The 13,743-nt window shown below is 43.0% G+C and overlaps 1 protein-coding gene across 2 annotated transcripts in view; it reads right to left on the bottom strand.

Annotated features, from left to right (window-relative positions):
- KLF12 (KLF transcription factor 12) overlaps positions 1–13,743 on the bottom strand; it is a 442,181-nt gene that overhangs the window by 224,030 nt on the left and 204,408 nt on the right. For both annotated transcript variants that reach the window (XM_081084191.1, XM_081084192.1), the window contains exon 4: positions 12,145–12,234. In XM_081084191.1, coding sequence (XP_080940317.1) covers positions 12,145–12,234 — 90 coding nt within the window. The remainder of the gene's footprint in view (positions 1–12,144; positions 12,235–13,743) is intronic.

Here is a 13,743-nt window from a genome sequence, read left to right as displayed (position 1 = left end):
GAACTTCCCATTTCCCCCTCCACCCAACCCCTAACAACTACCATTCTATTTTCAGTTTCATGATTTTGACTACTCTTAATTCTATCTGTTCGCTTTTAACCTATCTGTATCGTTCTATTTAATGGGAGATGCTTATAGCATAGAGTTTGGTCTTGCTTTTATTTTCAGTCTGATAATCCGACTTTTAATTAAAGTGCTGAAACCATTTGCATTTCACATAATTATCAACATATTGTGTTTAAATGTGCCATCTTGCTATGTTTTCTATTTCTCCTATCTATGTTCATTTTTCCTTCCTTCCATTAGGTAAAATTGAGTATTTTTTTAAAAATTTTCCATTTCATCTTCCATTAGTTTTTTAACGACTAGGGGCCCGGTGCACGAAATTCGTGCACTGGGGGGGGGGGGGGGAGTGTACCCCAGCCCAGCCTGCCCCCTCTCACATACTGGGAGCCCTCAGGCGTTGACCCCCATCACCCTCCAATCGCAGGATCAGCCCCTTGCCCAGGCCTGACGCCTCTGCCAGAGGTGTCAGGCCTGGGCAGGGGACCCTCATTTCCCCCCATCACTGGTTCTGCCCCCAGCCCAGGCCTGATGCCTCTGGCCCAGGATTCAGGCCTGGGCAGGGGACCCCCTTCTCCCCCCCATCACCGGCTCTGCCCTTGCCCAGGCCTGATGCCTCCGCCAGAGGACAGGGGACCCCCATCTCCCCCCGATCACTGGCTCTGACCCCCGCCCAGGCCTGATGCCTCTGGCCCAGGAATCATGCCTGGGCAGGGGACCCCCATCTCCCTCTGATCGCTTGCTCCACCCCCCGCCCAAGCCTGACGCCTCTGACCCAAGCTTCAGGCCTGGGCAAGGGGACCATCATATCCCCCCAACCCCCGGCTCTGCCCCCTGCCCAGGCCTGATGCCTCGGCCAGAGGAGTTGACCCTCATCACCCTCCGATCGCCGATCACTGGATCGGCCCCTTGCCCAAGCCTGAGGCCTCCGGCAGAGGTGTCAGGCCTGGGCAGGGGATCCCCAGCTCCCCACAATCTCCCACTCTGCCCCTGCCCAGGCCTAACGCCTCTGGCCGAGTCCGGGTCTGCCGGCAGGATTGGCTCTCGCGGGTTGAGGGCGTGAGTGAGGGCGGACGCCGCAGTCACCCCGCCGGCCCGCGTCCGGGTCTGCCGGCGGGATCCGGTCTCAGGCGACTGTTGGCACTCACACCCCCAACCCGCTCTCGGGTGGCGCTGTACCATCCTGCCTGCAATATGCAAATTAGCCGCCATCATTTCTGTGTGTGGTTGCTCTAGGATTTATAATATGCACCTTTAACTTAACACAGTCTATCTTCAATTAATACCATACCACTTTGCATATACAATAGTATCCTTCATCCATTCTCCTGTCTCTGCTTCTGTTGTTGCTCATTTCATTCAATATATGTTATAAGTTCCATAATACATGTTATTATGTTTCCTTTGAGCAGTTTTAAAAAATGTTTTTATATGTGCCCAGATTATTGACCATTTTGAGTGCTCTTCATTTCCTGTGTAGATGCAAATTTTTATCTAGTGTCCTTTTTCTCCTACCTAAGGAAGTTCTGTCCTGAATTGTGTCGATACCAAGTCTGATTTTTGTTCCTCAGCATGTCAGATATATCCCCCCTTCTCCCCAGGCTGCTTTTAAGTCCACTTTTCAGTACTTGTTTCTAGCAATTTCATTATTATATGCTTAATATGGTTTCTTCTGCTTGGGGCTCATTAAACATCATGGATTTGTGGGTTGATCATTTTTGTCACCTTTGGATAATGTCCAGCCATGATTTATTCAAAAGTTTTCCGACTCCTCCCAATATTCCTAAGCGTTCAACTCTACATGTATTACACAACTGGAGATATAAGGCACTAAGTCTCTATTCTTTTTTGTTTTTTGTTTTTTCTCTCTGTCTAATCAATCTGATCAATTTTGATCAATTGGCTGACATTGTGACTTTTACATTACTGAGGGCGAGATCTCATGGTCTTCCTTTAGAGTGCTGGATTTTGTTCTGGAACAGTTATATAATTTTCAGATCAGTTCGATCCTTTCAGGCTTGCTTTGCAGGCTTATCATGGCAAGGGCAAGACCAAACCATTATGGGACTAAGTCAGCCCCATTACTAAGCTCTGAATTTCTGAGAGCTCCACCAAATGCCCCGTGTAAGACGAGGTTTCTCCATCATGGTTTGCGTGAACTTTATGTGAGCTCTAAGAAATGTTCAGCCTATTGGTTTCCTCCACACACAGGCAGATCATTACACAGCCAAGCCCTTAAGGGGACCACTTAACGGTTTCCAGAGCCCTCTTATAAACTAAAAATGAGTCGCCTTGACCTCTCCAAATTCGAATCCCTGCTACTGCACTCAGTGTGACTGTTAGCCCTGCCTCACTTCTCCCTCCCTGCTCTGCCTTCAAGCAGTAGCCTGAAGCAATCAAGGCATTCACCTCCTTTGGTGCCCTATTCCTAAGGATCACAGGCCATACTGCCTGTTACGTGATATGTTAAAACAACAACAACAACAAAAAACACAAACAAAAAAAACCATTCCATATATTTTGCCTGGTTTTTCTAGTTGTATATGATGGTTGGTCAATTCCCACAGCAGCTAATCCTTTTTGGTCAGAAGCAAAAGTCCTCCAGGGGTTAAATATGATACTTTTGTGAGGTACTTTATAAACTGTGAGTCACTATGCAAATATTAGCACAAGAAAATACATCTTGATAGAGAAAAAATGAGAAAATACATGCCTCACGGTCCAGATTTCTTTTTTTTCTTTTTTTTATTCTACTGCCAAGGCTAGTAAATGAAGGAGAACATGATCCTGCATAAGCTGAAATCCTGGAAAGGTTAATTTTCCCCAAATCAAAATTCCCAAATTACTCGGCACATAAAATTTCTTTAAGAAGTGTTCCTTTTTACAAAGCATTGACCCTGTAAAAATGCAAATTTTTGCATTTTTGCATTTTCTCTTGGAAAGAATAGCATTTTATATTCTCAACTAATGAGACTGCAGTTAGGACTGCTCACCTGTTGGCACCTTAAACCATTACAGCACAGAGGGTCAGGTGTCTGGATAGTGGGAGGAGGAGAATGAAGTTGAAGAAGAAAGTACATTACTAATGGGAAAGAAGGAGGACAGAATTATCGACTTCAGCGCTTTGCCCAGGGCAGGCCCCGAGGGAAAGGATTTGTCTGCCTGCTATATTTCCCTTGGGTACTATCTGTAATTACCATCACAGCTCATTGATTTTCAATTCATTCTATTAATACATTTATTGGCCATTCTGACATTATTAAGATCAGTCCAACTCTGCTTCTGTTGTAGAGGCGATCTCTTCCCTAAAATATGGGTTTTGCAAGTACAGATTTTTTTCTTTCTTTAAAAAAATGGTCTTCTCATATCAGTGATAACACAGATTCTGCATATGTTGTTCTTTGAAGCCAGGTAGTGACAAGCAAACATTTCACCACAGATCAAAAGATCTCCAGCAGTGGGCCATCAGATAATATTAAATGATAAGCAAATTCATACGCATAAGATAATTCTACCCATTTACTAGTTATGTTGGCTCCTCCTCAGTAGGGGAGATAATAATGAGGTTCTGTTAAAGGGTAATGCAAGTGGCATTTTTATAATGTCGTTTCTTCTCTGATAAAATCATTAATGTAACTCTCTCTGACCAAGCTTTTACACACAGATGCATATTAAATCTTTGCTAAATTAAACATAATGGCTTACTGAGGAACAGAAAAAGTTAGGTTTGTTATTGGGCTTTTTCCTCTGAAGCTCCTGAATTTTCATGCAAGTGCCTTAAATAAGCATTTTATAGCACATGTCTAGTTTCGTCAACAAAACCTATCTCTATTTTTTAATAAAGTCTAAAGATTGGGGTCTTTTCCAAAATAACACCTATCTCAAAATCCTCTCATTTCCACAATGTGACACTGGCTGTCACAATAAATGGCACCTGAATCAACTGCTATTTATTGAGCCCTCCCTATCTAGGAACTCCTTGCACTGGGATGATGAGGAATAAGAAGAAACATAAAATACAAGCTCTGCTCTTAAGGAAGTTACAATAGAGTTGGCTTAAAGGTGCCAGTCAGTTCTTTGTAATATAGAAATGGCCTCATCACCTTGTTAGGAATGTCCTACAGAAGTTACACTAAGCTGCCTCAGGGGAAAAGATCCTCCCACTAAAGCAGTGGTTCTCAACCTTCCTAACGCCGCGACCCTTTAATATAATTCCTTATGTTGTGGTGACCCCAATTTCACTGTTACACATTGAACATAATTAAAGCATAGTGATTAATCACAAAAACAATATGTAATTATATATGTTTTCCGATGGTCTTAGGCGACCCCTGTGAAAGGGTCGTTCCACCCCCAAAGGGGTCGCGACCCACAGGTTGAGAACCGCTCCTCTAAAGTTAGGGAGTTCAGAGGGACCTCTGGTCTTACTAGGGCTGGTATTTTCTGCTAGTAAGCCATGAAGAATACAAGCGAACCTATACCTGTCTGCTACCATACCTCTACCCTTCCCAGCTACGTGGCTGTGGCAGAGACAATGGACTCTCTCCCTGAATGAGCACAGAGGGGTCTTTTACCACGTAATTACTGACTGCGGGGAGCACTTAAAATCTGCAAAACCACCAATCTCTCAATCTCTCTCTCTCTCTCTCTCTCTCTCTCTCTCTCTCTCTCTCCCTCCCCCTTCCCTCCCTACCTCCCTCATTCTCTCCCTCCTTCCCTGTCCCACTACTGCCACCACTCTCTATCCACAGGCCCAAGGCCCAAGGATCACAGGATCACAGTATGTATACCTGCCTCTGCAAGAGAAGAGAGACAAAGTAAAGCAAGGGCTTCCGCCCTGCTCTGGTTGGTGGGGGGACTCAGGTTGGCTCCCACCTATGGCAGATTCCTTGGGCCTTGGAAAACAGTGAGGGTGACTGAGGAAGGTTTCTTTCATGTCTCCCCATGACAACTCTGCAACTATGATTTTTTAAAAACAGATACTTTTATTTAGAGAGCTCTTTTCTTTTTTTAAACATGTTACATAACGAATTTCAAACTTATACAAAATATTAGGCGGAACACTTAAACGAGTCTCGCCTTGTACCCATCACCCAGCTTTGATAATGGCGAAATCATGACCAGTCTTGTTTCTGTCCCCATCCATTCTTCCCTCCATTTATTCTGCACCAAGTCGCAGACATTTAACCATTTCATCTGTAAATATATCAATAAGCACATTTAAAGGGTATGAACTAAAAACTCCTTTTTAAAAATTTGTGGCCAAATGCCATTTTCACACCAAAATCTTAAGTCATGTTTATGCCCATTTAATAATTGATTTCTGGCTTCAGTATTTTGTCTATCACAAGATTAAATCTAATCAGAATGTAAAGTATATCTCCAGATATCCTATCTAATAAAAGAGAAACATGGTAATTGGCGTACGACCGCTACCCTTCCCATTGGCTAATCAGTGAGATATGCAAATTAACTGCCAGCCAAGATGGCGGCCGGCAGACAGGCAGCTTGAAACTAACATGAGGCTTGCTTGCTTCAGTGACGGAGGAAGCCAACGTTCCCCGCCTGCCTTGCTGGCCTCTGAGCCTACAGTTTAAGAAACATTGTAACAAATATAGAAGCTAAACAAAACCCCAGAAACCAGCTATCAGCGAGCTGGGATCTCAGAGCTGGAGTTATACATTGTTTCGATTATAGAAACTAAACAAAGCATATACCTTCTTTCAGCAGCAGAGGCCTCAGAGCTGGAGCCAGAGCTAAAGCTGGCCCAGAATAAAAAAGAAAAAGAAAAAAAGGAGCAGTTGGGAGCTTCAGTCACCCCCAGCCTGAAAACAGCCCTCAGCCCCTCACCCAGACTGGCCAGGCACCCCAGTGGGGACCCCCAACCTGAGCCGGGACACCCTTCAGGGCAAACCAGCCAGCCCCCACCCATGCACCAGGCCTCTATTCTATATAGTAAAAGGGTAATATGCCTCCCAGCACCGGGATCAGCGGAGCCGCGAGGCCTCCCGGCACTGGGATCAGTGTGACAGGGGGAAGCGCCCAAACCCCCTGATCGCACTGCAGCTCTGTGTGTGACAGAAGGTGGGGCCACAACCTCCCTATCGGCCTTGCTCTGTTCCTGACAGGGGAAGGCGCCCCAACCCCCTGATCGGCCCTGCTCTGTCCCTGATAGGGGGGAGCTCCCCAACCCCCTGATCGCCCTGCGGCTCTGTGTGTGACAGGGTGCGGCGCCCCAACCCCCCCACCCCCCACGGGCCCTGCTCTGTGTGTGACAGGGTAGAGCCATAACCTCCCCATCGGCCCTGCCCTGAGTGTGAGAGTGGCAGCGCCCCAAGCCCCTGATCAGCCCTGCTCTGTGGGTGATAGAGGGCGGCGCCCAACCCTCCCCCCCTCCCAACGGGCCCTGCTCTGTGTGTGATGGGGTAGAGCCATAACCTCCCCATCAGCCCTGCCCTGAGTGTGACAGTGGCGGTGCCCCAACCCCCTGATCAGCCCTGCTCTGTGGGTGATAGAGGGCGGCGCCCCAACCCCGATTGGCCCTGCTGTGTGTGTGACAGGGGGTGTGCCCCAACGACCCTATCGGCCCTACTCTGTGAGTGACAGGGGGGAGCTCCTCAACCCTCTGATGGTCCCTGCTCTGTGAGTGACAGGGAGGAGCTCCCCAACCTCCTGATTGACCCTGCTCTGTGCGTGACAGGGGGGAGCTCCCCAACCCCCTGATCAGCCCTGCTTTGTGCGTGACAGGGGGTGGTGCCGCAACCTCCCCATCGACCCTGCCTTGAGTGTGACGGGGCAGTGCCCCAACCCCCCAATCAGCCCTACCCTGAGCGTGACTGGGGGTGGCATCGCAACCTCTCAATCCGCCCTGCTCTGTGCATGACAGGGGGTGGTGCCCCAACTCCCCAATCGGCCCTGCTCTGAGCCCGACCAGGGGCTGCACCTAGGGATTAGGCCTGCCCTCTGCCACCCAGGAGCAGGACTAAGCCAGCAGGTCATTATCTCCCGAGGGGTCCCAGACTGCGAGAGGGCACAGGCCGGGCTGAGGGACTCCCCACTCCCCCCCGAGTGCACAAATTTTTGTGCACCGGGCCTCTAGTACTTAAATAAAAATTCAAATAAGACATAACTCCAACTTTAGGTTTTCCTTAAATCTGGTTTTAAATTATGAACTAACACAGTTGCTAAAATCTTTACTAAATGCCTTATGAAAACTGCAGCAATGGAAACGGAAGCAATGGAGCCCTTTCTATTCCTGTATTTTTCCCAAAAGAGGACATTTAGTCAGCACCATCATATGCAGAGGCTCTTGGGAGGCTGGGCAGTTCGCAGCCGAGGAGAATAAGCAGACAAAGCCCCACTGTGACCTGCCCCGCTAGCACTCTGGTGACCAGGCATGGAGCTCAGGCCCGTCTCACTTTAGAGTCTATGCATTTCCACTTCCACACACAGGTAGCTTCATTGCAGCAGGATCGTTAAACTCATAATTAGACATCCTTCCTCGCACCCCTTGCCCCTCACCAGAATCAGAGAATGCCAGACTGAACCTGGGAAGGCCTCCTCTCCCTGCACACAGAAGGACCTAGAGGCCCGGAGATAGAAAGTAACTTCCCAACGTCATTCAAGCCTGTAAACTGCAGGGCCAGGACAGAATCACGTTTCAAGTCTCAGGGCAGTGCCCTTTCTCTGCACACTGCCTTTGCTCTGTGTGTGATAGTTCCAGGACTCTTCCACCTGCCTCAGTCCTTTCTCAGTAACAGGTCAGAACATCCAAGGGCTGACAGCACTTAGGAAGTTCTTGTAACAGCAGGACACAAGCACCAAGGTCACAGAGTCATTCTGACACTCCTTGCTGTGACCCTGGATGTATCACCGAGTACATGCCCTTCCCACGGATGGCTTAACAGCATGTACTCACTGTATTACCAACAAGCCTGAAGAAAACTGAAGTCGCACTTCAGGAGACTGCAATAATGATCTCCTTAGGTATCACACAACTAAGGATGCAAGAATCAGAATGTCAAACAGAAGGACGGGACACAGAACTGGGCTCAATATGCCAGCATATCATCTATCCAGGTGCCATGGATACAAGATGAAGACCCGTGCCACCAATAAGAATGTGTATTTCCAATATCTCCAGTTTTTATTTTTATGTTCACAACAAGCCTAATAGGTAGTAGGAGCAGGTTCAAAACTAGTTTTGACTGCTTCCATAGTTTTCATCATGCCAATTGTAATGCCTGGAAAAGTTGCATAACACAAGCTATCTACTGAGCACTGACCATCTGCCAGGAACTACCAGAAAAATATAAGAAATAGTTCTTGCCCTTTCAGCGCTTACAACCTGATTGAAGAAACATGACCGCATACACAAGCAGAGTGGCTAACCTAGGCCCATTTCAGGCTTTTTCTAATCTCTAAAACATGCGCACAAGGTCCTGGAGGAGCAGGGGACACGTAGAGACCAGCTGACAGCAGGAGACCTACGGGACTATTTATAGCATGAAGGAGAGAACAAACATGACTTCATGGTACATGGAAACATGAGGTCCATGTAAAGGAACAAATCTCTACAATGCTGCTTGTAGCCTGACAAGCAGACTAACTTTTCTTCCCCAAAAGACTGGAGGTTAATGCACATGTCCTATAAACAGAGTCCCAAAACTAGGTTTCCCGGAATCATTTCAGAATCCAGCCAATATACCAGCTTCAGGCTTTCTCATCCATTGTTGTGACCCACAGATACATTTCTACAACTTTTTGTTCATTGTAATTAACATGTCTCATCTTTTGCCAAAATCATAATCGCAGATGTGATTAATCACACCACTGTTTACATTTTCTTATGAAGAAGCAAATTTCAACCAGCCTTAACAGTAAATGAGGAGAGTCCTGTTGAGACTGAAATAAAAAAATCTTCAGAATTCTAGCACTCCTTATCTAAAAATAGTTTGGAGAATCTGAAATTATATAGTATGTTATCCATCCCTTTATCAACAATGGAAAACTCTAGTAAAGTGACCAAAATGAACTTCTACTAAAATTCCAGATTTTATCTTCAACCTCCAGAAGAGTTGATTTAAAGTATTATAAATGACTAAGTATGAGTTATTGAATTCTGTAAGTATGTCTTAATACCTTTTGTTAAACACTGCTGGCTGCTTTTCCTGAAGCTTTAATGTAAAACAGAATGAAATATCTGATATATATTTTTAAAAGTACACAACAATTTAAGAAAAAGAATAACATCAAGTTTCTACTTCCCCCTAAAATATAGAATCTAAATTAGGGTTAAAATAGAAATATCAGCTCATTCACAAGGAGACAATTTGATTTTAATAAACAAACATTAAGTACAACCTATGAACCTACAATTTTTCTTTTCCTTATTTGAGGACAGAAAAATACTTCTTATAAATGTGGCACGAGGGTCTTACTTACACTATAAAAACTCTTGGAATATCGGCTTTTGTTTTTTGTGGACCTAAATGTTTCATACAAACCTTTCTTTACCACTGAAAACTAAAACTTTAGGGAGAGTAGTATTTAGATATCATTAAAGAGTCCCAGGACTGGTGACACTAATACACTCTCCCGGCTTTGACTAGTGGCCCAGGTAGTATTTTCTGTGACTTTTTTTTGCCTTCTACCAGCATGTGTGACCTGAATGGATTTACTGGTATTCAGTTGAAGAATACAGGTATTACGAAATACAAAAACAACATTGTGGCCCTGGCTGGTGTGGCTCAGTTGGTTGAGTGTTGTCCCATGCACTGAAAGATCACTGGTTCAATTCCTGGGCAATATGCCCATGTTGCAGCCAGGATCTCAAGTAGGGGGCAGGCAGGAGGCAGCTAATCCATATTTCTCTCTCATTGATGTTTCTAACTCTCTGTTACTCTCCCTTTCTCTCTCTTTAAAAAAAAAGAAAAGGAAAAAGTGGAGCCTTTCCCTTGATAGAATGAAAGGCTTGAAAGATAATTGAAAAGAAAATAGCTTCACCTTCCTCTTTAAAAAAACCTCAAAACAAACAGAAAAACATTGTGAAATATACCATTTTCACTTTTTTATCTTCAGTGGCAAAAAGACTATCTTCTCTGAACGAGATGTCCCGGTCAATATCACTAGTTCAACTTAAATATGGGTTTCGCAGAAACATATTCCATTAAACTGAAGCTAATGCATTTAGATTAAAAAACAAAACAAAACCTGAACTCCAAAAAATAAAACAAATCTTCTGTGGTTAGGTTAAACAAAAAAGGTAAGAACTACTTAGTTTGGAGGCTACAGAGTTTAATTTGATGAGTCAGGAAAGAAAACCCAGGTAAAAACATAGCTTTCTCTGAAGGTTCACCTATACTGAACAAATCTATACTAATAAAAGGGTAATATGCTAATTAGACCAGGTCGATCGGACATCTTCCGGACGTCCGACTTCCTTCAGAACAAAGCCATGGTGGCGGGGGCCGAGGCAGAGGCGGTTAGGGGCAATCAGGCCGGCACAGGGGAGCAAGTAGTTAGGGGCGCAATCAGGCCGGCAGGGGAGGGCAGCTGGGAGCGATCAGGCCAGCAGGGAAGCAGTTAGGCAGCAATCAGGCAGGCAGGCAGGCAAGCAAGTGGTTAGGAGCCAGCAGTCCCAGATTGTGAGAGGGATGTCCCAGATTGGAGAGGGTGCAGGCCGGGCTGAGGGATACCCTTCCCATGCACGAATTTCGTGCACCGGGCCTCTAGTCATATTAATAACTGCCACATTCTCTTTGCTGCCACGATGCTCTACTGCCTAAGTTGAACTATATGATCCATCACATAATGTCATGCACAGAACTGTGGAGTTGTATTTCGGGTTAACATAGTCCACAGAGTTCATTTCAGAGCTATGACAATCAACACCAAACATAAAGGTGAAATGATGTCCTCTCCATGGCAGTGGTGTGTTTCAGACACAGGCTTACACTGAAGAAGGGGAATGTGTACTGAGATATCACGCACCCTGCCACATATTGCTCAGGAATGAGGAAGGTACTGGAGAAACCCTGTAAATGCTACCATCCAGATCCATGCCTTCAGATGTCCTCATAGAAATCCTTTTGGTACAAAAGTGTTCCAACCTCTTGAATGTGATCCCAGATGAACTTATACATGCTGATTTTTATAACAGTGAGATTTTATTCATATTCAAATTCTATTTGGATTGTTTAAAAATGCAAATGTTTAGTTTTGATTTTTGAATAAGTGATACACTAATAAGATTAAGGATTTATGTAATTTATGTGTTGTTGTTTTTTCAGGCATCTGTACTGCCACAGCGGTGGTGGTTTCATAAGATAGGAGGGTAGCATGCACTCAGATACAGGAGAAATGCTCGTTCGCTTAAATTACAAAATGTGGTCAGCGGTGCTGCAAGTGATCACACTGCCCTTCTTGTAATTTTAAATGATGAAGATATAAATGTTAACAATTGTAAAGTCTCCAACATCCTTTTTAGGAAATCTAGCTGTGCTCTTAAACCTTTATATTTTTAGTAACCATAAATTAATTCGTCAATTTGGCTATACACTGTTAAATAAGCTTTCTTTTGCTTTTGTGCTCTTTTCAAACTCAGTGACCTCAATTTTATCCACTATCCTCTCTTCTCATGGCATGGAACAGGATAAATACAAATGTCAAAGGGAAGTCCACCCAGCAAACAGTAACAGTCCCATACCCCCACGCCGTAATTTCCTAACAAGAAAGAACCAAGCTATTTTGACATTGAGGTTATATTCCCTTTCTATTTTTTTAATACTTCCTCTTCGCTTTGGATTTTTATTAGCTTTTCAAAACATTCACCAATTTAAATAAAGCCATATGGTTCTTAGAAGGTCACTAAAACTTTGTAATTTCAGGAAGGTATCTTTTCCAGATTAGTAATATTTGAGGTTGCAAATGGGTGAGAATCAACCATAGTCTCAGGTGATTTTACTCAAGAGAATAAAGCTTAGACACAAGAAAAATCCTGCCAACCTCAGGATGCTCTGGAAATGACTGCCACTGTTGTAAAGAGCAGAGGTGGTGGTGATGTCAGAAACTTCTGCTTACCCCTTGTTCAGATTCCAAAAGCTCTGTTTTGACTCTGACTGCCGGCATCCCATCAAGCATTAACATTCTGTTTTCAGAAGTGTTGATATTCTGAGAATCAAAAAGAGAGAGAGGGAAATTCAGCTTTAACACATTCAAAAGAGGACATCTGTTAGAGCCCGCCTTCACTGTAGTACATTTAGTACCGTTAACCTAATTTTTTAACAATGAAGCATAATTAAATGAGAATATCAGCACAACCAATTATCTGCTCATTCTGAACTTTCCTTTGAAATAATGGCCAAGAAGTTGAATTAATCAGTCTGATTCTCTGACCTCAGGGTTGGAGGTCAGACTATAATAAACCGGCGTAAGGAAACCTTACATTAATTTATAGGGAGCTGGGGCAATTCATCATACTTTTGCAAAAGTGAAAGGAAATAGAAGGCAAGATTCTTTCTTCATTACTTCTGGAAGTTGTACTGCATACAGAAATCCATAGAAGACGAAATAGATAAAAATAGTTTATATAGTCTCAAATTATTGTCTCAGATTATTAAAAACAAAATAATATAGTTCTAGACACATTGAATTTTGGTATTATAGCAATTCTTATCAAATGAAATTTTAACATATCAACAACACCAAACATCTTTTAAAACCACTAACATAGTAAGTCTTGGATAAGAGTGAATGTTTAATTTGAAGTCATAACTAAAGAATAATCTGGTTTTTGTTACACTATATGTTAGGCTCAATTAGCCACCTCTTGAAAGGAAAACCTTATTTCTATTGTACTCAATAGAATTTCAAACTCTATTTATAAAAAGATTAAATCAAGGTTATTTTCTAGTCATTTTCACTGCTTTGGGAATTTTCTGAAGTCAATAACCTATGAAGGTAGTCAGAAAGCCTCATATCAGTACTTGCTTTAAGGCCAAAATCAAGCTCATGTTTTAAAATATCTTTAGAATGCCAATTTTACCCTTGTATACTGACTAAACTAAAAAACTGAAATGCCTAAATTTGAGTTTTTAGAATGATTCCTTTGCTCAATTATAGAATGTAATCATATGATACTAAAATGGTGTTATTAAAAGAAAAAGTTTATAAATATTTATAAACTGTTTATAAATATTTTTTCCTACCTGGTAATAAAGGTTAATACCATTTCTAAACCTTAGATTTTTAATCTTTCATATAGTAGTTGCTTTTATATCATGTAGTTAAATAAGAACACCATCCACTTCAATAAATCAAAAAATTAAATGTTTTTATCACTAAATAATACCAACAGAGTGCAGTATAGTGAACTCTAATTATTTCTCCTATTTCTTGACTCCTCTTTTTGTTTAAGAAAAATATTCTAAGAAATAAAATGTATGGGATCTCTTATCCCAAATATTTGCTATGAAAAATCAACAAGAAGGAAAAGTAAATTTATCCCAGAGTTAACTAAAGAACATTTTTAAAAATTCCACAGTACCTAGTCTATTAAGTAATAAAAAGAAAATAAATGACTGCTATGTTCTTTTCTTAGAAATGTACAGTATTATTAAAATAGGCAGGATATTGTTTTTTAATCTTTGCTTTTAACTGGTCCGTATTTTTAGAGATTTT

The sequence above is a fragment of the Myotis nattereri genome (genome assembly GCF_964212035.1).
Source record: "Myotis nattereri genome assembly, chromosome: 2".
Classification (NCBI taxonomy): domain Eukaryota; kingdom Metazoa; phylum Chordata; class Mammalia; order Chiroptera; family Vespertilionidae; genus Myotis; species Myotis nattereri.
Note: the sequence above shows the minus strand (reverse complement) of the source record. Positions and strands in the feature narration are given on the sequence as shown.